Consider the following 25780-nt stretch of genomic DNA (forward strand, 5'->3'; position numbering starts at 1 on the left):
AATCTTCTTCTCTACTCCCATACATATTTGTTAAAAACTAAATGCATGGTTATGATGTCCATGAGGCCCTCTATCAAAATTGTGAAATTCATGACCCCTGGGTCAGGGGTTCAGGCTCTAGGGTGGGGCCAATGTGGCCAAATAGTAAAAATGTATTAAATCTTAGAAAATCTTCTTCTCTACTCCCATACATATTTGCTAAAAACTAAATGCATGGTTATGATGTCCATGAGGCCCTCTACCAAAATTGTTAAATTCATGACCTCTTTGTTAGGTGTTCAGGCTCAAGGGTGGGGCCAATATGGCCATATAGTAAAACTGTTTTAAATCTTAAAAAATCTTCTTCTCTACTCCCACACATGTGAGTAAAAAACTGAATACATGGTTATGATATCCATGAGGGCCTCTATTAAAATTGTGAAATTCATGACCCCTTTGTTAGGTGTTCAGTCTCTAGGGTGGGGCAATATGGCCATATAGTAAAACTGTTTTAAATCTTAAAAAAGCTTCTTCTCTACTCCCACACATGTGGGCAAAAAACTGAATACATGGATATGATATCCACAATCTCCTTTACCTAAATTGTGAAATTCATGGCCCCTTGGTCAGGGGTTCAGGACATAAAGGGGGGGGGGGGGGGCGCAATATGGCAATATAGTGTTAATGCATATAATGTTTAAAAATTTTCTTCTCTATTCTCACACATCTGTATTAAAAAAAACTTACTAATAATTATGTTTACCAGGAAGTCCTCTACTGAAATTTTAATTTTCATGTCCCCTTAAGGATGGGTTTTGACTCTAGGACAGGGCCAAAATGGATGTATAGATGTTAATGCATATAACGTTAAAAAATTATCTTCTTTACTCCCACACACCTGAAAGGAAAACTGAATTCATGATTTTGTAGACCAGATCTTAGTTTTTCACCAAAATTATAGGTTTCACAGTTCTTTATGAAATGTGGTCGTCATTACAAATTTATAATTTTTCTACTCCAGTAGGAAACCTTATTAATTAGATGCATATATGAGGTTCCGTGACAAGTTTTTTGTATGGGATGTATGCTACTCAGGTGACCGTTAAGGCCAATTGGCCTCTTGTTTATTTGACTTATGATATCACTACATATAACATGTAGAAACATGTACATGGATTTAACTATGTTGTTATCACGAAGCCGATAACTGGTACAGTAAATCGTAAAATCTCGGCAAATTCGGGGCGTGCGAAAGAGCACAAAAACAGGATGTTTTGGGTTCTAAACAATGATATAATCGAACAGATTGATGAATAAGGAGTTCACCATTTAGAGTATGTCAACTTTTATCCAAAAATATCAAGAAATATGGAAATACGAAAAGAAAACGTTAAATTTTAGCCGATAACTGGTACAGAGCCGGTATAGGGACAAGAAATTGTAAACTCAGATAGAAAAAAGTTTTACCTGACATATTTAAATTAAGGGAGCCACATACATGTATTACCAAAATTTTATTTAAAAGGATGATTTTGGAAAAACTGTTGTTAGTGACCAATATCATGATTCTGATAATTATTTTTAAAAAATCATATAAAAATCATGGTTCATTTTTTTCCTTTGAAGTCTTTTATGCATAAGCATTTGTACATGCATGTATCTTAATACCCTGAAAGAGGTGAAGCATAGGATATGCAGTTTTGTGGAATTTTGCGAAGATAACATATTTGTTTGGATAAAATTTAGTTGCTTTGTGATCTAAGTTGGTTGTTCGTGGATTTAATTTTGTTGTTTGTAAAGTAAAGTCAGTTACATCACATACAAAATGCACATGAATTCCATGGGGATTTGATTTTAGTTATAATATAAATGTTATCAACAGATTGAAAGAAAAGTCGTTCATTGATATGCAAGTCAAGCATTTCCAATCCACTTCTTTCCTACTTGTTAAAAAAAACCATGTGTTTGTTTTGTAGATTGCTTTGTACATTGGAGACAAGCTAGCACAGAAAGGCTCTGAACAGTTGGCTGATGAGGTCTTCATCTTACTGAGACATCCAGCGCACTGTTCAAATGTCCTCAAGGTCATTGGATTTTTAGTTACCTTATAATTAGTATTTTTGAGAATGCAGTTATCAAAGAATATTAAAAATATTAAGTTATATTTAGTCTTTATGAGAATGCTGTTATCAAAATAATATTTATAAAAAACACAACTTCTATGGCATTTTAGTGCTCAGCTGTGTAAATGGTTGGAGTATGTAGTTTTTGTTTTTTCTGTCTTTTGTCCTTCACCCTTCTCTCTGTCTGCCAGCCTATCAAACTTTGTTTATATTGGTTTGTATCTGAGAACTGTTCAAGATACTGTAAACCAACTTTTATTTGCGTGCGAGAAATTTTCGCAAGGTTCCTGAGAGCCTCGTCGTCGCGAATATTTTTCTCGGCGTGGACCAGTCTTTATCATATGGTTGTTATAACAAAATACGGGTCTGGATAAGGCTTGGTCGCAAACATTAGTCATCGCAAACCAGTTTATTGGAAGTAAATCTCGAAATAAAGTCGCCGCAAATAAATGTTGGTTTACAGTAGATTCGTGTACATGTACATTGTATATATATGCGTAAATCCATAAAAAGATTTTAGAAAATAGGAGAGATATTCATCTGTGTTTTAAGTTTTGACTTTGATCTTCCCTATGAGTTTGATTTAACTATTTTAATGTGCTAAATTAGATTTAAAAATCCTTTTCTTACTTTTTTCATTGATCTCACACCAAGATAATTATATGTATTTACTAAAGCATTTTATGATCAACTATACCATAATTTTCTGACTTTACATTTCTGTTAAAGTGACTTTAAAATTCTTGAAATTGCTATATTGAAAAGAGGAATATCCTTAACTTAATTTCCATTTTAAGTAAAAATATTTTTAAAAAATGAGTTATTTCGTTTTGCAAATTTTGAAATTTTTGACATGAAAACCAGTCCATTAGTAATATTTGGCCTCAGAGGTTAACTGGGAGTTTATCAATATATCTTCATAACATTTTAATATAAATTGATGAAATTTAAATTGATCAAACAAATCATTGCATAAAACTGAACTGAATATCTAGGGAAATTTCTCCTTTTTTTAAAAAGTCACTGAATATGGCAGAAAATTTTGGGGAAGCCCTTCTATCAAGTCATCTTTTAGTTTTATTAAATGTTTTCTCACTTTAAAGTTGACTGAATGGCAAAGTTTTATCCTAAGTTAGTGAGTGTAGATAACTGCAATCATGAAATATTAATGCATATTAAGAAATTAAAATCCTCACATATACCATTGCTTTAGGGTGATTACTGTATCAAAAATCTTAATTGGACATTATTTATTGAACCATTGTAGGTTGTCTATGCCTGCTGCCAGGTGTCTCAGACTTTCTGTGGATACATCTCAAACTCCACTAAACACATGGAGTCTCTACTGGGTATTCTCATGGGAAAGGTAAAAACATGTCCCTTGGACTTTGATGTGATAAAAATTTGTAATGGAAAATTTCACAAAGGTGTTAGTTAATGCACCTTTACATTACTGCCTTTTGATTGCTTGATATTTATTTACATTAACACTACTGACCTTTGGTTGGTTGATATTTGTATACCATAACACTGTCTGTCCATCCAAGATTGCTTGTCCGGAGCATATCTCATACTTCACTCACAGAGAGTCTATGGTCAAAGGGTGTGCAGTGACTTTGAATGAAGTTTGTAGGTCAAGGGACAATGTCATATTGAACCACACAAAAATCCTTTTCTCAGAGCATATATACTTTCCACTTAGCCCTATTTGGCTCATACTTGACATAAGCAGACCTTTTGAGTAAACCGTGTGTAGTGACCTTGAACCAATTTTCAAGGTCAAATATGAAGGTCATAGCTGATTTATATGAAAAACCCATGCCCTGAGCATATCTTTTCTTTTGCTCCAATCTGGCTCTTACTTCATCCATATGTTTCTTTGATCAAAGGAAATGAAGTGACCTTGAATGATGTTTGTAGGGCAGGTGTCAAGGTCATCTCGAATCACAGTAAAATCCTTTTCTAAAGGGCATACATTTAACTTCACTTATCCCTATTTGGCTAATACTTTACTTCAACAGTGCTTTTTGGTTAATGGTGTACAGTAGCTGCAATAATGTAGGAGAGGACTACATTATTGCAGCTAGATGTAAAGTGACCTTGAACTAAGTCAATATGAAGGTCATAGCAGATCTCTTTATAATCAGTTTTAGACTGTAGATTAATTCTGATATGCTTAATCTTGCTCAGATTGGACAAAAATGCCGGTATGTAAGGGATTATGAGATTGAATTAGATCGAGGTGCAGCTAAAAAATTTCTAAGTTATAGGTCAACGACAAAGCAAAATTCTCTGAAATTCTTTTCATCCTATTGTCCATTATTTGGGGGGGGGGGGGGGGGGGGGGCTGTTTGAGATGGTCACCATTTCCATGTTGTCTAGTTTAACACTGCTTACCTTTGATTGGTTGATATTTACTTATCATTTCATTGTTTATTAGGACATCATTCTTTGTGTTTGTCTTCAATATTTGTGAAATGTTTTAACATCAACATTTTTGTTTTATTAAGGTAGAGATCCAAGACATGGAAATAAACGCGGTGATAGAGACGGTTATACACGTCCTCAGTACCATCATCATACAACTACAGACTATGTCACCAGCGTAAGCTTACACAGTGTGCGTGTGGGGGGGGGGGGGGGGGGTAACTTGCTTGCATATTGTGATATATTTATAAAGTCAGTAACAATTCTTATTAAGTGTTTACTTTGGATTATTAAGAAAAAAATTTGGCTCCTTTAATTTTTCATGGATTTTGTTGTACCCTTCACCCACGAATAAAGGTTCCAATTCAGTTGTGAAACACAGTATTTATTTATTTATTTAGCAAGTAAAAATACTAAATCATACATATGCAACTCAATCATAAGAGATTTGCCAGTTCACAAAAATTGGCCCTAGAAATGTAAATGACCCCACAGTCCATGTCATTGTTGCAAAAAAATCACATTTATTTATTTCTTTGTTTTTTGGTGGCAACAGCTTGACAGATTCTGCAGGCCTAATGATCTCCATATTTCTAGAGTCCACAATTGCTAGTCATACAGTGAGTATAGATTTATTTGGTCTCAAGGATTATTCTTTGTTTTTGCTTTAATTTATGGTGTACATCTATATTAGTTTGGTCTTTCTATCTTTCTAATCTTGTTTTTTTTTTTTTAATCTAAATTTTTTTACTGCTAATTGATTGCAAGAAATCAAGCTTAAGTTGGTGATAAAAGATTGTTTTGTAATTTTATTTTGAAATGCCACCACTACATTTAAAATGTTTACTTTGTATTCTCCAATTAAGTTACTCACACAGACAAATTTTGAACTTAATACTGCATGGGCGTGTTCCATTTAAAGATCAGTGATGGTGCTAATTGATTACTGGGTATTTCTGATTTTTTATTTTGAACTACTTACATTACATGTTTACAAGATAGATTGAGATGTTATATTTAGTGACTGTATTGCTTAATTCTAGTGCTAATTGATTGCTAGAGATAAAGGTCAAGTTGGATATTAAAGATATTTTAATGGTTGAGGGAATGTTGAAGTGCTACAACTGCAGCCACATTCTCCATATTATTTCCACACACAGGCAGCAGCAGCCTTGCTGTTCAGTCAGATGATCTACTGTGGGATGAGTGTAGAGGTACAGCCGGAGGAGATGTTACAGGCGTGTCTGGCCGTCTTCACAGACTTACAGCAGGTAGAACATCCTTAAAACCTGGAAACAAGCACCTGACATGCATGCACAGATCTAGAGGGGGGATTCAAACTTAATAGATTCACGTACATGTTGTAAAATTACCCAAAATAGGTCTCTATAATGATCATTATTGTATAATATCTCTACTTTGTATAGTCCACTAATACATTTTATGTAAGCAGTAGTGTTTAACTTAAATGATATATATGTTTGGCAGTGCAGGACCCCGTAGAGTAAACCTCATCAAATTATCTCTCTTATGTCAAAATCTCGGGCTTGGATGTTAGATTTGTTTTCCTGCAAAATGAGTTGAAAACTCTAAAAATTAAAGTTAAATTAGGAGTTCCCCAATTTTGGAAGGTTGTACATTGAAATGTATCGATGCCTTCCTTTCAATATTTGCCAGCTGCCTTTAAAATTGCAATTTCTGTTTTCTTTTACATGTCAAGCATTTTGATATAAAATATTACTATAAAATTTATACATACTGCAAGTGTAGGAACTATTTAGATTTAATTCACTAAATATTTGTCCCACCAATTCTAAAAATATTAAGAGTGATATATATACCCATTAAGTCAATTTCTTTTTTTCTGACCATAATTGGTCTTAAGTGTCAAACGCAGCTTTTCAGACTTTTCTGACAGAGTTAATAAAATTAACCTCATATCACTGGATGTAAAAATTTCATACAAAATGGGGGTCTTTTCCCATCAATTTTGTCTAGTCAGCTTTGAATAACTGTCAGGTTATATCATTGAAATTCATGAAGCTTAGTTTAAATCTCATCAGATAATGCACTGTCTTGTATTTATATCAAGTTTTTTGATAAAGAAGGGTTTTCAAATTTTCATGGACTCCAACACAATTCATTTGAGGTTGCTTAAATTGCACTTGTTGGAAAGGCCCAAGATCAAAGTAGCAATTGCTTTAAGTTTATCTAAATTATTAAACTATTAAATATCAAGTAAATAGTTTCTTGATAATTTTTCATATCTTTTGAAACCAAATAATGTAATCAAATTAAGACTTAAGTTTTTTTCACATTCTGACTTTATATATTTCACACATATATCCAACAGAACCCAACCACTATCCCACTGCATCATAAGCAAATATTAAAAAAAGGAAAACTTAATTATCTACATGTAGTATTATATTCAGTCTCTAGATAGATTTTTATATTCAGGTGATCAGTTCGGCCCATTGCTATTTGGGAAAATTGAGAATGTTTTAACCATGAGAGTCATGGATTTTGGAAATTAAAACCAAGCATTATTATGCTCTTACAGTATCTTTATGTGTAACATAGTTTTTGGTTTGTTCCAGATCTGTGTTAGATGTCCTTTTGATTATGGAGTGTTAGATGGACTGTTGTTGCTTCTGTGTGAGATGTTAGCACAGGTAATCAATGTTCAGATTTTTTTAGTCAAAGATAAATGTAGCTAAAACTTAAGCTACAATCATGTTATTCCTTCGATAAAAGTTTTACTCCATTTACTACATGTATAGCTTGTTTTTATCGCTCTATGAAGTCTGAAGGCCCAGTTGCACAGCTTTACATAGAGACAGGCATCTGGGGAACCCTTTGGCACAGAGTGGCTCAAGCTCTACAGGTCACCAACCCAGAGACCAATGCTCCCATTCATGACATAGAGATGGAGTGTGAGGAAATGCCGGGATTCCATGCCCCTGATTGGTCCCTTGTCTCCCCTCAGGGCCTCATGGCTGTCCTCCAACTGGCTGTCACAGTGTTCACGAAGGAGACCAATCAGTGTATCCCTAACCTAGCAGTGCCGGACAGCATCATACTTCTGACTATTGTACACCTCATGCATAGGGAATTCCTCAGTTGTATGTACAAAGGGTAAGCTTCCAAAATTTTGAAGATGCAGTTATCCTGTAAAATGTCCTATAACATCAGCCACTGCTAAATTCAGCTGGCTGCTCACTCCATCCAGCATCAAAGGCATATCGCTGCACAACAAGGCATGCAGTTGACACAGTGCACTAGAGATCGTACAGAGCAGTTTGAAAAACAAATACTTAATAATATTCGGTAGTAAAAAGTACACGCTAGGAAAACGTTCAAAACAGCTGATTTTGCATGGGTACAAAAAATATATTTTGGACAGTAGAAATGATGATCATGTGGAATATACAGAAAAATCTTTAAAAACTAGGTCACTGAAGTGAGAGATTGGGTCAAAAATAGTTCTGACCTGAAGTATTTGATAATCGCATCACCCGTTTGATAAAGCAAAGGTTTATCAAACATTTAGTATACTACACAAATGAGATAAAAATAATATGCAAATGAGTGTTGGTCTCAGATTTTTAGGTCACTCGATCAGGTCTGGTTTACATATCTTTTTGAAAGGTTGATGGGACTGAATGTTAAATAAAACTATGCTCTAATTTACACATAAAAAAGGATATATTATTAAACTAATGAATTGATTAGGGATCTCAATTTTCCTTGGTTAGCCTTAGTAAGTCAATTAATTAGGGCTTTAGCCATGTCAGCCAGTCAAACTATAGTCAAGTACTCATTGTTTTGTAAGTGTGTTCTAGATTTTCATATAAAATAATTCTACTGTCACAATACATGTATATTCAACTCAAAATCATTTGATAATTTATGTTTATTTAATGTATTTGTTTTAAAATGTTTTTTTCCTCAAATACATGCATATATGTATATATATCTAAGAACATTGAGAACCATGCAGGTACAGTTTTAGTCATATTTTGCCCTGTTTTAAACTAAAGTTTTTAGTTCACCTGAGTCACTCAGGTGACCTATTGTAATTGGTCTTTGTCTGTGCGTCGTGCTTTAACAATTTTACATTTTTAACTTCTTCTTGAAAATTAGGGTAAAAAATAGGTGACAGTAGTTTTTCACAGTTCCAACATTCTGAAGTAGTTCAAACGATTTTATAGATACAGACTAAATAGAAAACTAAATAGAAAACAAGAATTATACATGCACCACTTGGTTCAGTGACTTCTATATTAAACTTAGAGTATTTAAAAAATTCTAAATATTACATATTGCACTTACTAAATGAAACACATTATAATAATTCTATTGCTTATCTCATCGAAAATGACTACATGCGGTAATATGCCTATTTTATTCGGCATATTTTTAAGGTCTTCCGTTTCCAACGGAAGACCTTATAGTGATTGTAATGTTTCTTTTTATTATTATTATTCTTATTTTTTTCCCCGATTTTCTCAGAGATGACTGAATATATTTCCTTGAAATTTTCAGGAATAGTAGGAAATGGTAAACACTAGGGACGTTTTTTTCATTTTTTCAAAAATAATTTCCGGTCGTCCGTTTCCTGTCCCACAACAAAAAAGCTTGTCACCTCAAGATCTCAAGAATGGTAAAGACTTGAACAACGAAACTTTGTACGATAATAGACCTGTGTATGTAGATGTGTTTAAACTATTTTGTTTTGTTCGTCGTTACTTCCGGTCGTCACCGGAAGCACTTCAAAAATAGTCATTTCACGTAATAAATTTATTTTCCACAAATTAAATATATAAGTATAAATCTACACATACGTTATCTATGCAATTTTAAATCAACAAAAAAATTCTACTTCCGGTGAGATATCTCAATCATCTCAGGTAGCTGTTTTAAAACACATTTTGTACCCGCGAGATCTCAGAAACTATAAGTGATCAAGGCCCAAAACTTTCATGGATGATAGACATTTGATGGAAAATGTGTTTAACCGGTTTCGTTTTGTCTTCCGTCACTTCCGGTCCACACAGGAAGAGTTCAAACAAATCGAGCTGTTTATCAGTTAAACTTTTTGTCTTTGATATCTGTAGTGTGCTCGATGAACAATAAAATGAAAAGGACAAGTATACAAAAAATAACTAATAAAATTTACATTAAGCACTTCCGTTTGTCCGTTTCCTGTCCCGAAACAAAAAACCTTGATTCCTAGAGATCTCAAAAACGGTGACAACTTGAACAATAAAACTTTGTGGGATGATAGACGAATGTATGTACATGTGTTTACAATATTCTGTTTTGTTCGGCGTAACTTCCGGTCGTCACCGGAAGCTCTTCAAAAATAACTATTTTTACGACTTAAATTCTTTTGCCATAGAATAGATATATAAGTATAAATCTATACATAGGTTAACAATGCAATGTTATATCAACAAAAAAATTCTACCTCCGGTGAGATATCTCAAATATCTCAGGTAGCTTTTTTTAAACTCATTTTGTACAAACAAGTTCTCAGAAACTATAAGTGATCAAAGCACAAAACGTTCATGAATGATAGACATTATATTGAAGATATGTTTAACCGGTTTCATTTTGTCTTCCTTCACTTCCGGTCCACACAAGAGGAGTTCAAACAAATCGAACTTTTTATTAGTTTAACTGTTTTTCATTGATATTTGTAGTGACTTCGATGAACAATAATGTACAAAAGACAAGTATACAAGAAATATTTAATACAATTTACATTGAACGCTTCCGTTGGTCCGTTTCCTGTCCCGAGACAAAAAACCTTATTTCGACGAGATCTCATAAATGATGTCGACCTGAACAATCAAACTTTGTGGGATGATAGACCTATATATGTACATTTTTTTTTTTTTAACTTTTTTATTTTGTTCGGCGTAACTTCCGGTTGTCACCGGAAGCACTACAAATAATATATTTTTTCTTTATTTATTTCTTTTACATGGAATGAATATATCAGTACACAATCTTAGATGTGTCATCTTTATAATGTTAAATTTTCAAATAACTGTTCCTTCCGGTGAGATATCTCAAATATCTCTGTGTAGCTTTCCCTTTTACAAATTTGATGCCCGCAAAATTTTTGTCACTGTAAGTGAATGAAACACAAAGCTTTCATGAATGATAGACATTTGATTGATGATATGTTTAGCGGGTTTTATTTTGTCAACTGCCACTTCCAGTTTTCACCGGAAGGATTCAAATAAATCATATTTTTAAAGTTATACACGCTATAATTTGCGTCAATTTTGAATGACAGTGAAAACGCATGTGTTTGTCTACTTATAAAAGTTATCCTTAATCTGTAAATTACAAGGGTGAATTCCATCTCGTTACAAAGATATAGATTTTTAATTGTTTATTTTCCTGCCAGGAAAATATACCTTTTCATGAATATTGATGAAGGAAGAGCAAACCGACCTCATTGCGCATGTCCGCGGAGAACTAGGTGGTCGTTATTGTTTGCCTAATTAAATATCCAACTTGATTTTTAATATGCTTAACAGTTGTTAATTTGAAATACTTACATGTATAATGAGTAAAATACGCTTGCCATTCACGATACCCTTACTTCTGCATTAACACTTATAGGATCTATAAATAGCACATAGGGGAAAACCACAGGTCTACGTCATTTTTTTAAAGGAAGTATTCATATCTACTCACAGGCTTGTATTTTTTTCTTTTGTTTGTACTCGTATATCGGACAAATTTATGCTTTACTGAAAATATCCTTTCCTTTGTGAAATTATCACAATTATGAAGATGTTGACCCTTCACCAGTTTTGGTATGATAGGCTAAATTTAGCTGTCGATATCACGTGATAGATTGATATTCACGAGGAGGCATTACTTTCCTGGCAGGAAAATAAATATTTTTTATTGTTTAATATTTGATATATTTGATACGTGATCGAATTGAGCATTATAATTAACAGAATAAAGGTAACTTTTATTAGTAATCAAACACATACATTTTCCCCTTTATTCAAAATTGACGCAAATTATAGCGTGTATAGCTTTAACAACCAAACTTTATAACCTGTTTTGTTTAGTTCGGCATTACTTCCGGTCGTCACAGAGAGTACTTCAAAAACTGATTTTTTTTTCAATCTTGTTGTTTTACATGGAAGTAACGTCTGGATATATCATTTACAATATTTATCATATTAACTATTTTCTCTATACATGTAAGAGAAGCAATGTCTACGGTTAAATTGATTCATGTATATCAAAACGGAAGACCTTTTTGTTGCTTTTGCAACAAGAGTCTAGTTTATTATTATTTTTTCCCATATTTTGTCCACAAAATATCTCAGAGATGGCTAGATAGATTTACTTTAAGTTTTTAGGAGTGATAGAAAATGATCGTATCTCGAGGCGTTTTTTTCATTTTTTCAAAATTGACTTCCTGTCGTCCGTTTCCTGTCCCGCGACAAAAAGCTTGTCACATCGAGATCTCAGAAACGATAAAGATTTGAACATCCAAACTTTGAGGGATGATAGACCTATAGTTGTAGATGTGTTTAAACATTTTTGTTTTGTTCGTCGTAACTTCCGGTCGTCACCTGAAGCTCTTCAAAATTTTTCGTTTTACGTTTTTAATTTTTTTTCCATAGAATAAAAATATTAGAATAGATCCTAACATATATCATCTATGCCATGTTAAATAAACAAAAAAAGTTCTACTTCCGGTGAGATATCTCGATTATCTCAGGAAGCTTTTTTAAAACATATTTTGTACCCGCAAGTTCTCAGGTACTGTACGTGATCAAGACACGAAACTTTCACTAATCATAGACATTTGATTGAAGATGTGTTTAACAGTTTCATTTTGTCGTCCGTCACTTCCGGTCCACGGCGGAAGGGTTCAAACAAATCAATCTGTTTATCCGTTAAACTGTTTTTATTTGATAGTTTTAGCTACTTCGATGAATAATAATGTAAAATAAGAAAGTAAACAAGATATAAAAATTTAAATTTCATTAAGCACTTCCGTTTGTCCGTTTCCTGTCCCGAGACAAAAAACCTTATATCGAAGAGATCTCAAAAACGGTAACGACTTCAACAACCAAACTTTGTAGGATTATAGACCTGTGTATGGACACGTGTTAACATTATTTCGTTTCATCCGGCGTAACTTCCGGTCGTCACAGGAAGTACATCAAATTCTGATTTTTAAAAAATATGTTGGTTATTTAGCATGGAAGTAACATTTTAGTTACAAAAATACAGGAGGTCATCCACACATGGTAAAAAAACAAAAAAAAGTTCTACTTCCGGTGAGACATCACAAATATCTCAGGTAGCCTTCTTTTAAGAAAACAAACTACCCCCAAGATCTCGGAAACTGTGAGAGATCAAGACACAAAACTTGTATGGATAATGGACATTTGAATGAACATGTGTTTAACGGGTTCCATTTGGTCGTACGTCACTTCCGGTTTTCACTCGAAGTGTTCAAGCAATTAAAGGTTTTTTGTTTTGTTTTAACATTAGAATTTTTTTAACATTTTACTCAATGTGATGAACAATATCGTATCATAGGTAAATGTACTCAAATACGTATTTTCAATTTCTTAATCACTTCCGTTCGTTCGTTTCCGGTCCCAAAACAAAAACCTTTTCTAAACGAGATATTATAACTAACAAAAACTTGAACATCCAAACTTTGAGGAAAGACAAGGCAATGTATGAAGATATGTTTACTATGTTTTGTATGATCCGGCGTAACTTCCGGTCGTCACAGAAAGTACTCAAAAAATGACGTTTTGTCTTTTTGTTTTGTTTTGTTTCTTGGGAATTCCTTTACAGTATAAATTATATTCGTTTTCTGTTTACAAGAGAAATGGATCTTTTGTACAGATTTATACGTGAGGAACGGAAGACCTTTTTGTTGCTATAGCAACAAGAGTCTAGTTACTATTTATATTTTTTATATGTTGGAACAATGTAAAAGCGTTGTACTAAGCTAGATGTGATTATTTTCTTCAGTATTTTAATTTATTTCAGTATTAATAGATGTGTAACTAAGGAACTCAATACACAGATATGATAAAAAGCACTATTATTGTAACTTCTTTTACAAAATTAAAATGGAAAAGAACAGAATCCATCATTTTAAAGATAAAATCGTAATTTAAGCACACAAGGAGGAGAAATCTTTTTTGTCACTCAGGGCTTGAACCTAGGTTGCCTGGGCATGATGACTCTTAACGAATGAGCTTCAGAAATTTGATGCCTAAAATCTCGAAAATGCAGTCTTAGATGCATGGACAAAGAAAATTCATCGCAAATGTATGATCTATATTTTGACTCCAGCTGGCTTTCATTATCAGAATTTCCAGACAATGATTTTCTTCATTAGGCTAGCTTAGCATTTCCTTTTTCATTCATGAAAATTTCAGCTTTCTATCTTAACTCGTTTTTGAGTAGCTGCAGGTCTGTAGCTCCCGGTCTGAAAAAATTCGGATGGACGACCTGGGAGCTACAGTGCCTCCCATAGTTAAAAACTGCAATTTACGGCGCACAAAAAATTGCGCTAGTTTTGGACTGATTAATCTCATTTCCGAACACATTCTGTACAAATATTTGATTTCAAAAAATTCCTCGGACAAATTACTATATATATCATCACTTCACTTGCCTCTGATATTCTTTTAAACACCATCACCAGTCCCGTAAAGTGAAGTGGTGCAATTTGTTTACATGTAAAAATGGCGACTCTCCATCTCGATGTGAATTGATTTACTTTATTTTCCGAGGTCGGTTAGCATGTTCCGAAGAAAGTCTGCGGCAAGTAAAGTAACAATATCAGTAGTAAATTGTTCGAAGAATTTAATGGTACTAATTGTTTTCACAGAATTTGTGTGAAAATAAGGTTAATCAGTCCAAAACTAGCGCAATTTTTTGTGCGCCGTAAATTGCAGTTTTTAACTATGGGAGGCACTGTAGCTCCCAGGTCGTCCATCCGAATTTTTTCAGACCGGGAGCTACAAACCTGCAGCTAGTTTTTGAGGAGATGCGTGAACAAGAACTCAAGGAAAAATTATAAAATGGCAGATTAGTATGAACCGAATGTGATTTTTACCAAATCAAAGATGAATAAACTTCAGATGATGATAGATTGATGCTGAAAATTTGACAAAACTTGGACAGCTAATCTCCGAGAAATCTTCTGCACAAAAAATTGTAAAGATTATAAAAAATGTGTAAAAGAAATAATAGAATAATAGAGTGGTCTTCCGAATAAAATAGAAGACCTTAAAAAGAAGCAACAGAATAACAAGAGGGTCAAATTTAAATTTCATTTACTTTATAGAGAGTAACGGTCCAATATTCTTCTAAGAAAATTTTTGTCGATGATTGAGTCACATAGTTGTTAACATCCCTGGAATGAATTAAAATACCTGACCTGTAAGATGCAGATGTATTTTCACTATTGTTGAAAACAAGAAATAATTCTATTGTTTATCACATCGAAAATGACTATATGCGGTAATATGCCTATTTGATCCCCATACTTGCCAACTGACCCGATTTCGTCGGGTCATACCCGATTTTTCGACCACACACCCGATTATTTTTTATGACCCGGCGGGTTATGCTTTTCACCCGATTTTTGTCAAACAACCCGAAAATCTCCCAATTTCCGGATTTGGCTTTCATTATCAGAATTTCCAGACAATGATTTTCTTCATTAGGCTAGTTCAGCATTTCCTCTATCATTCATGAAAATTTCAGCTTTCTATCTTTACTCATTTTTGAGGAGATGCGTGAACAAGAACTCAAGGAAAAATTATAAAATGGCAGATTAGTATGAACCGAATGTGATTTTTACCAAATCAAAGATGAATAAACTTCAGATGATGATAGATTGATGCTGAAAATTTGACAAAACTTGGACAGCTAATCTCCGAGAAAACTTCTGCACAAAAAATTGTAAAGATTATAAAAAATGTGTAAAAGAAATAATAGAATAATAGAGTGGTCTTCCGTTGAAAATAGAAGACCTTAAAAAGAAGCAATAGAATAACAAGAGGGTCAAATTTAAATTTCATTTACTTTATAGAGAGTAACGGTCCAATATTCTTCTAAGAAAATTTTTGTCGATGATTGAGTCACATAGTTGTTAACATCCCTGGAATGAATTAAAATACCTGACCTGTAAGATGCAGATGTATTTTCACTATTGTTGAAAACAAGAAATAATTCTATTGTTTATCACATCGAAAATGACTATATGCGGTAATATGCCTATTTGATCCCCATACTTGCCAACTGATCCGATTTCGTCGGGTCATACCCGATTTTTCGACCACACACCCGATTATTTTTTATGACCCGGCGGGTTATGCTTTTCACCCGATTTTTGTCAAACAACCCGAAAATCTCCCAATTTCCGGATTTGGCTTTCATTATCAGAATTTCCAGACAATGATTTTCTTCATTAGGCTAGTTCAGCATTTCCTCTATCATTCATGAAAATTTCAGCTTTCTATCTTTACTCATTTTTGAGGAGATGCGTGAACAAGAACTCAAGGAAAAATTATAAAATGGCAGATTAGTATGAACCGAATGTGATTTTTACCAAATCAAAGATGAATAAACTTCAGATGATGATAGATTGATGCTGAAAATTTGACAAAACTTGGACAGCTAATCTCCGAGAAATCTTCTGCACAAAAAATTGTAAAGATTATAAAAAATGTGTAAAAGAAATAATAGAATAATAGAGTGGTCTTCCGAATAAAATAGAAGACCTTAAAAAGAAGCAACAGAATAACAAGAGGGTCAAATTTAAATTTCATTTACTTTATAGAGAGTAACGGTCCAATATTCTTCTAAGAAAATTTTTGTCGATGATTGAGTCACATAGTTGTTAACATCCCTGGAATGAATTAAAATACCTGACCTGTAAGATGCAGATGTATTTTCACTATTGTTGAAAACAAGAAATAATTCTATTGTTTATCACATCGAAAATGACTATATGCGGTAATATGCCTATTTGATCCCCATACTTGCCAACTGACCCGATTTCGTCGGGTCATACCCGATTTTTCGACCACACACCCGATTATTTTTTATGACCCGGCGGGTTATGCTTTTCACCCGATTTTTGTCAAACAACCCGAAAATCTCCCAATTTCCGGATTTGGCTTTCATTATCAGAATTTCCAGACAATGATTTTCTTCATTAGGCTAGTTCAGCATTTCCTCTATCATTCATGAAAATTTCAGCTTTCTATCTTTACTCATTTTTGAGGAGATGCGTGAACAAGAACTCAAGGAAAAATTATTAAATGGCAGATTAGTATGAACCGAATGTGATTTTTACCAAATCAAAGATGAATAAACTTCAGATGATGATAGATTGATGCTGAAAATTTGACAAAACTTGGACAGCTAATCTCCGAGAAATCTTCTGCACAAAAAATTGTAAAGATTATAAAAAATGTGTAAAAGAAACAATAGAATAATAGAGTGGTCTTCCGAATAAAATAGAAGACCTTAAAAAGAAGCAACAGAATAACAAGAGGGTCAAATTTAAATTTCATTTACTTTATAGAGAGTAACTGTCCAATATTCTTCTAAGAAAATTTTTGTCGATGATTGAGTCACATAGTTGTTAACATCCCTGGAATGAATTAAATACCTGACCTGTAAGATACAGATGTATTTTCACTATTGTTGAAAACAAGAAATAATTCTATTGTTTATCACATCGAAAATGACTATATGCGGTAATATGCCGTTTTGATAATTTTCTAATGAGAGATTTTTTTTTAAAAAGTTAAAAATAGTTTAAATGGGACAAATATTTGACTTTATTACACTGAACAAAACATCAAGGTAAAATGTGCCTACAAACTGTATTTGAATATTTAAATTTTTAATAAATGATAAATATTGGGCTTTTCTGACAAGAATTCCGAGCTATTTACAGAAAACACTATGAATCATGTTGTTCAATATCTAAAGATAGAGTTATAATGCTATCAAACTCCACGGTGTATTATGTATCAGTTATCAAAATAATCTTTATGCAAGTATTATGTGTGTAAGTTAATGTAATTTAATTCTGTAAAAATCTTAAAATGGGCAAAAAATGCAGAAAGGCCTTTATCAAAGGTACAAGCTAGCTCTATGTTAAGTTTACGCGTGTATGTTTATGTCTGCAGTTCGACTAATTACCCCAGTCTTTACGTACAGGTTCAGCAGCGATGGTCCCCAGTTGACTGTTGATATGATTCTGGAGGTCACTCAACTCTTCTGCTTCCCTTTTGCTGTAGACATTGCTGAAGATATCCTCCAAGAGGTCCAACAGTGAGTATTTAAATGCACACTTCTTACTTTCATAAGGGAAAAAACTTGGTTGATACTCTAGAGGTCCAGAGGTTGAAAAAAATTTAGAGCAGTTTTCATATCATTATTGCTTTAGGCCACATCAATTTAATTTCTTGCTTCCCATGCATTGTATTGAAACAAAACTATACAAATACACATACATGTAATATGTACCAGCGGTACGCAAAATGTAACATTAATTTATTCTTTTGACACGGTATACATGGGCATTAGTCGTTGTCTTTTATTTTTGATTTAGATGTCTGTATGAGACACAAGTCCTGCCTCGAATCTTCTTTGCCTGTACCAAGTACCTCCAGTTGGAACAGATAGAGACACCTATGGGCCTACTGAACCGACTGGTACTGGGAAATCAGATGTTTGTAGAACAGTTTGCTCAAGCAGTGCATGATTTTAAGGTATACAGACATGTATTTAAAAACATCGATCTTGCCTTTGCATACATATGTGCAGCATTTTTATTGTTCTGATATCATCATCTCCTCATTAATTAGCAAAATGTTTGCATCAAACTTTACAATGTCAGTCAATGGTTATGGTCAAAGCACAGTCATTTACACTTTATATTCAATTGTCCATTACTTAAAAGCCAGGTCTTTCAATTAAGGGTGTACCTAGATCTTGTTTATGTACACAATTATAAAACAAATCATTTTTTGTATCTCTCTTTTAATTACTTTTGAAAATTTAGATCAAGTAGTAACAATGAAACCGGCTCACCCAATACATAAGAAATATAACACTTTATCTAAATAAAATAGTTTTACAGATTTGTTACCATACATGGGCCATAATTTTTTTTTATTTTTTTTGGACCTGCCATTTATTAAGTGTTAAATATACTGTATACAGGGAAATTTTTGCCCCCGTTTTATTCACCTGTTGCCTTTGTTGTCAAATGGCAATTTTAAGACTGGGCGAAATCTAATGTTTTATGTTTTCTCTCTTTAAAAACAACTGTATCTGGACGAATTCAATACAGGGTGAAAATGTTTGCAAGTGTAGAAAGGCAAAAATTACAGGGGGGCAAAAATAACCCTGTATACAGTATATAGATGTCTATGATGTCATTTCATTGTTTGAGGGTCTCACCACTTTCAGGCAGTGCCATTCCTCTCTAACTGTGTTCAACTGAGCAGCCCCCTCTCTGTCATCTGTGATGTCATATCAATGTGTGGTCATCTCATCCGCCTACAGCCTGAGAACCTCACGATGGTCAAAAGTGTGTTCCTAGGGATGAAAGGTACGTCACATGGCCACAGGGCAAAGTCAACACTCTAGTACAGTCAGAATTATCAAGTTTAGTAAAGAGTGGTTCTGGAAGTCCTCGTAAATTGAACAATGTTTGGATTGAAGAATATTACAATTGTTTTAATCTGACATCACAGAGCATGACCCTCAAAGTTGCTTTTAGACCTCTATGCACCTGTCTCTATTGTTGAGATCTGCATTTAATTGGATTGTCATAAAAAGTACTTCTTATGTCTTCTTTTAGAGTTATAAAAAAAGTAATTTTACATGCATATAAGGATATATGATATTTTAATATCCTGTGTATTGTAATATATGGTCTTACATTTTTTTTATTTTTTTGATATGTTTGAAAAAATTTTGAAGCAAACTGTTATACATCATAATTGATATTCATGAAATGAATTTTCCATTAATCAAACCATCTAATGAATTCTCCAATAACTTTTTGAAATATTGTACAAAATAGCAAATAGGAGGAACAAATAGGGACATGGACAAAAAATATTATGTAGATATTTTTTATCCAAATCACATGCTGCATGTTTTATCTCATGGGGATCGTGAATATTATTCTTGTTGTATTCTAAAGAATATGTTGATTTCAGGAGACTTTGAGCCCCTATACCTCCTGTTGTCTCACCAATCAGCAGCTGTTAGGTCTCGGATCTGTAGTCTCATTGGAAACCTGCTCAAGCACAACAACCATTTCTACTCCACAATTAAACAAAAGTAGGTCATTTTTGGGTATTATTAGTATTCCATAAGTAAGAAAATGTTTATCACAGGTAAGACTGTTTCTAGGAAGACTGTATACAGAGTCTTATGATATATACACAGTCTCCACATTGTGCACTTCCTCTCTTTCTTGATGGGGAGGAAATACATGATGTGAAAATTTTCATTTATTAATTTTTTTTTATTCGTTAAATGACCCTGAATGTTTATAATGTTTGAAAATCTTCTTCATTACTTTAAATCGCATTGAATAGAAACTGATTGCATAATTAGATAGAATATAAAGCCCTCCATGAAGGTTGTAAATTTCAAGTCCTTTGGGTAAGGGTTTTTAAATCTAGGGTGAGATCAAATTGTCATATAGTGTAAATGCATATGAGGTTTAAAAATCTTTTTCTTTACTTCTGCTGATACTGATTAGAAAGTGATTGCATATTGAGAAAGACCATAAATCTTTCTACCAAAAATTATAAACTTCATGTCCCCCAAGGCAGGGGTTCTAACTTTAGGGTAAGACCAAATGGTGATATAGTGTAAATGTATTTTAAATCATGTTTAAATGGGTATTGAAATGGTGAGTAGAGTATTTTTGCCTTGCTTGTTCAAATTAAAAAGTAAACATGGTAAATATTTGGATTAAGAGTTCAATTGATTAAAAGAGCTATATACTGGTAAGTATTTTATTATATAAAACAAAAAAAAAAAGAAAACAGTTTTTGTACATGTAGTTTTTAAATCGTCAAATTGCCTATAAACTCGGGTAATTGTGATATTTCATGTTGGTGGCGAGGGTGGTCATAAGAATTTTGAAGCTTTATAATTAAATGCATATATGTGACTGTGTATAAGCTTTGATCCTTAGGTGACCGTTAAAGCCTAATGCCCGCTTGTAAATATCTTTTACCTTATAATAAAACTCTCTTTAAAATTTTGATTGGGGGGGGGGGGGGGGGGCAAATAATGCACAATTCCACATTTAAATTTTTCATTTGCAATATTTTTTATGGACTATATTTTGGTGTATATTTGATTCATAGTAGTCGATGAACAATTTATCATACAGTAAACATGAAGTTTTAATATTATATGGTTTTTATTTCCAGAGACAAAATTTTCATTGCATTAACAAAATGTTTGAAAGATGAAGATCCAAATGTTCGAAAGGTAAGATTATTGTATTTTGAAACTGAATAAAAAAGGTTTGATTAATAACAAAAAGCAGAAATAAAATGTTGTGTTAATTTTTAAGGATTAAAAATTTACCCTGATATAGATGCCTACAATTTTTGGTCTTTGGTTAATGATATTATTGGATAGAAGATGGAGCTGTTGATTAAGTTCAGATCAAATTCATAACAAACATGTTGATAAAGATACATATTCTAAAGATAGCAGCTGTACATTCTTTGCAGAATGCTAGATAAAAATGTATTTTGCCTTTTAATTTTTTTATATATATATAAAACTGAAAACTTTAATTCCAGTGTAAAATTGTAAATGTTTATCATATATTAGGGAGCCTCTTATGCAATTGGAAATGCTGCCTTCCATTCATCTGAGCTTTACATGAAATTAAAACCGGTCATCCCAACTATGATGGAACTCCTTAGAGATCCAATGGCAAAAACTAGGGCAAATGCTGCAAGTAAGTAAACAATGAGATGGAGTGTCCTTAAAGGTGGTGGTTGTAGCTCCACACCAAGTACAGTAGAACATGCTTATAACAAACCCGGATTATGATGAATTGATCCCTATAGTGAAGTGAGGTTCATTCCCTGTGAGTTTTAAACATGCTGCAAAGCTTAAGGAATGACATTAGTAACAAATAATGCAAAATTGCCCATTCTTTGCACTTCATTGCAAGCACGTTTTACTGTACATTGTACATGTAAATATGTACAATACAGTTAAACTCTATAGAGCAAACACAGATACAGCAAAATTACCGGAAAACTTGAAGTGTTTTTGAAGTCTGTGGTAACTTTCTTTAAAATTTTTCAGTTTATAAAGGACTACTTCTCTTTTTATGTGGAAATAATAAAGAATTAGAGAAAATTTCATGGCAACTAAATAACATCCTGCCCTAGAACCACTTGGACAGAGAATAAATAAAAAAATACAGAGACACAGCTTTTTTTCTTAACGTCAAAATAACATCAAATATAGTAGACATAAAAGAGCAATATTTTAAATCAATTTGAATTTTAAAATTTTTTATATATTCCAGTATACAGTAAAACATGGTTATAGCGAACACGCTTATAATGAACTGACACTTTCAGCGAAGTGACTTTTATTCCCTGTGACTTTAAACTTAATGGATATAACGAATTACACTTATAACGAAGCAAAATAGCCTGTGCCTAGCATGTTTCTAAGATTTATTTATAATTTATAACTTTTAAATGAGGTCAGAGTGGAAGGCCAAATTTGGTGCACCTGGTAATGTAAACAATAAACTATATGATAAAGAAATAAATGTTTTTATAGAATGTACCTAAAACTAGATAATATTGAAACTCAGATTGAGTATTGTCATAATCTTCTTTGTACCCGATCTTGACGGGATATATTGTTTTGTTAATCTGAAATCAGTTACTAAAGTATAGTTTTTAAAATTCACAACAAAAAAATTTAAAATGGAATATGCCCTTGTGCTGACACTGTTTTGTTACTGTGTTTTATGAACTTGAGTGGTAAAGTGCACTAGCTTTGACAAATTGTTAGTACTATAGTCTGTCCCAAGATATCTTGGATTCACATTTTGCTTAATTGCTTGATATTCATAAATACATCAGGGTTCAAACGATGTTCATTCAAAAGTATACAAAATTTCCAAGATTTCTCAGTCGAAACGCCCCTGTTAGCGTATCAGGTTTCAATACAATGCTAAAAAATGTGATGTCTACGGAGATTTTGTATTGCAGCAAGCCCGGATGATAGCGTTGAAAAATTGCGCGATGTATTCCGAGTGTATTCCAAATGGAGTAAAGATGTAAACATTCCCCATTATAAATCTCCGTAAGGAATCTGTTTTCGTTCCTGTGAATTTTTCTGAGTGACAGCTGATAATGTTTCAATGAAATTATTTTGGAAATTATCCCTTTCAACTATTACAAGTGCACTTCTTTCACATGTATGTGTATTTTTTTTTAAAATCGTCCAAATGTGCTGCATAAATATATTGAGACAGACTATAAGTATGACTCTATTAATTGTATGAGAAAATAAATTTAAATTTTTTTGTAAAAACATAACTAGACATATGCATTTTGATTAGCTCAGTTGGATAGAAACACCTATACCAGTAGCCTTGTGTAAGGGTATTTGATATGGTAATCAATATGAAATATTACATTAGAAATAAAGTGTACTAAAGATAAAATATTTAAAATTTAAGTTATTTTTACTGTTTATTTTGTAGTAGAAAATCTTTTAAAAAGTGGGGTTGTCTGATACCTCCTTAAATTTTAACTGAACAAAAATAGTTATGACTGTGTTGTGTTTAGTTTTACGGTTTTACTTTTTAGCTCACCTGAACCAAAGGTTCAAGTGAGCTTTTCTGATCACCTGTTATCCGCCGTCCGTCCCTCCGTCAACTTTTCACATTTTTGACTTCCTCTCTAAAAGCACTGGGCCAAATTTAACCAAAGTTTAACATAGAAATACGTTGGAAAAATGAAGAACCACTGCACCAGAAATGCCAATATTTACACAAAAGCTTGTACATTGCATATATGGTGAAGAATCTAAATTGTAAAAATTGTGACCCCGGACAAAAACTGGGGCCCCAGGGAGGGTTCAAAGTTTTACATTTAAATTGGAAAATGTTTAAAAATCTTCCCAAGAACCACTACACCAGCACTGGGCCAAATTTAACCAAAGTTTAACATAGAAATACGTAGGAAAAGTGAAGAACCACTACACTAGAAATGCCAATATTTACACAAAAGCCTGTATATGATGAAGATTCTAAATTGTAAAAATCAAGACCCCCAGATAAAAACTTTGGCCCCAAGAGGAGTTCAAGGTTTAACAATATAGGAAACATGTTAAAAAATCTTCTCAGGAACTACAATGCAACAGTCTGGGATATTACAATACATAGATCCTTGACTATTGTAGATTCTTAATTGTTTTATGACCCCCGGACCAACAATGGGGGCCCAGAAGGGTATCAAAGTTAAACATAGAAGTATATAGGGAAAGTGTTTAAAAATCTTCTTCTTAAGCCCTCAATGCTACAGTTTTTGGAGATTATTATTCAAGCATCCTCGATTTGCGACGATTCTGAAATTGTAGAAGCCATTACCCCTAAACAAATACTGGGGACCCAGGCTGGATTCAAAGTTAACATAGAAATATATAGGGAACATGTTTGAATCTTCTCAAGAACTACAGTGCAACAGTTTATGGGATTACTATGCAAGCATCTATGGCTATTAGATGGATATTGAGACCCCGGACTAATACTGTGGCCCCAAGAGGGGTTTAAAGTTTAGCATAAAAGTAAAAACAGTTTAGTTGGACTCCGTTTTGGGAGTCTATGCATGCGCACTTGTACAAAATATGGCGATTTTTCGATGAAAACGTGGGGTCCTCAAGAAATCATCTTGCAAAGTGTTGCATGTGTTGGCAGACTTCTAACATGTTTTAAAAGATCCAGGATATAATTTACAATCGATCGTATTTGCACGAAATAGGGGTTTATTTGCACTTAAGAAAGTTATTTATCTTCGAAGTTGGATGTTTTGACGATGCTTAAAAAGTGATATTTTGTGTTTTTCATGGAAAGAACTATATATGATAAGAGTTGAATTTGGCCCCCATAATTCGCCATTTTTTAAAGTGTTTCGGAAATATTAAAATGTTATGTTATTTTTTAGAGGAGTTGATATAAAATATATTTTTCACCTATTTATTTGATTTTTTTGCACTCACTTGCAGTATATGACGTCAGAAGTGACGCTGTTTCTATAATTCAATCAAAATCGGTCAAAAATTGACATTTTTCTTACCTTGAAACAAATGGGAAATATAGAGCGCATGCTTGAACAAGGAAAATTTTTTGTCAGTTATTAGTCTTGGCGAGATACATCTCTGATTAAAATATTTTGTTTGTTCAAGCATGCGCTCTATGTTTTCTGGAAAAAAAACTGCTTGAAAACAAGCTGTTTTATGCTAAAAATGCAAAAATGGCGGGAAAAGGCTGTCTTCATGATACCATATTTCTAAATTGTAAGCACTTAAATCAAAATGAACACAATGCATAAACATCACATATATATCTGTACAAAGAAAACAAAGAATTACAGTAAAATTATGATGTTCATTTTAGGGGGCCATTTTAGGCCCTTATGATATATAGTCCTTTATCATTATTAAAAGGTAAATTGCATTCAATTTTACTTTTTTTTGTATTGTGTTACAATCTTAATTCACCAGACATACAAAATGGTAAGTGTGTAAAAGAAAAGAGCTCCGATTGCTAACAAAAACTGGCTGCTTTAGCGATGATTAAAAACGTCTTATTTGTATTGAAAAAAATAGCATTGATTGTTTCAAAGCTTAGAAAATTAAACAAATTGTCACTCTAGATACAATAACTCTTAAAATTTTACAGATAATTATCGTCAAAACAATTATAATTGCTAGCGGCGTTTCCGATGTAAGGAACCCATATTAATTGCATAATTAATCAAAATAGTTGAATAATTTAGCCTTAAAATGATTAAAATAAAATTATACTTTTAACAAACAATGATAAATAAACATATCTAAGCGTTTAATTTATTTAAACAGTTATAATTGTGCCCGATCGAATTTATGGCCGCATTATT

General features: G+C 32.9%; 1 protein-coding gene across 3 annotated transcripts in view; it reads left to right on the forward strand.

The window, feature by feature from the left end:
- LOC105328930 (serine/threonine-protein kinase 36) overlaps positions 1-25780 on the forward strand; it is a 44817-nt gene that overhangs the window by 11345 nt on the left and 7692 nt on the right. For all 3 annotated transcript variants that reach the window (XM_034474502.2, XM_034474503.2, XM_066068127.1), the window contains 13 exons: positions 1956-2063; positions 3370-3468; positions 4613-4707; positions 5086-5149; positions 5690-5800; positions 7130-7204; positions 7336-7667; positions 17796-17909; positions 18190-18349; positions 19053-19194; positions 19811-19934; positions 21044-21104; positions 21456-21585. In XM_034474502.2, the coding sequence (XP_034330393.2) occupies positions 1956-2063; positions 3370-3468; positions 4613-4707; positions 5086-5149; positions 5690-5800; positions 7130-7204; positions 7336-7667; positions 17796-17909; positions 18190-18349; positions 19053-19194; positions 19811-19934; positions 21044-21104; positions 21456-21585 (1615 nt within the window). The remainder of the gene's footprint in view (positions 1-1955; positions 2064-3369; positions 3469-4612; positions 4708-5085; positions 5150-5689; positions 5801-7129; positions 7205-7335; positions 7668-17795; positions 17910-18189; positions 18350-19052; positions 19195-19810; positions 19935-21043; positions 21105-21455; positions 21586-25780) is intronic.

The sequence above is a fragment of the Magallana gigas genome, chromosome 8 (assembly GCF_963853765.1).
Source record: "Magallana gigas chromosome 8, xbMagGiga1.1, whole genome shotgun sequence".
Classification (NCBI taxonomy): Eukaryota; Metazoa; Mollusca; class Bivalvia; order Ostreida; family Ostreidae; genus Magallana; species Magallana gigas.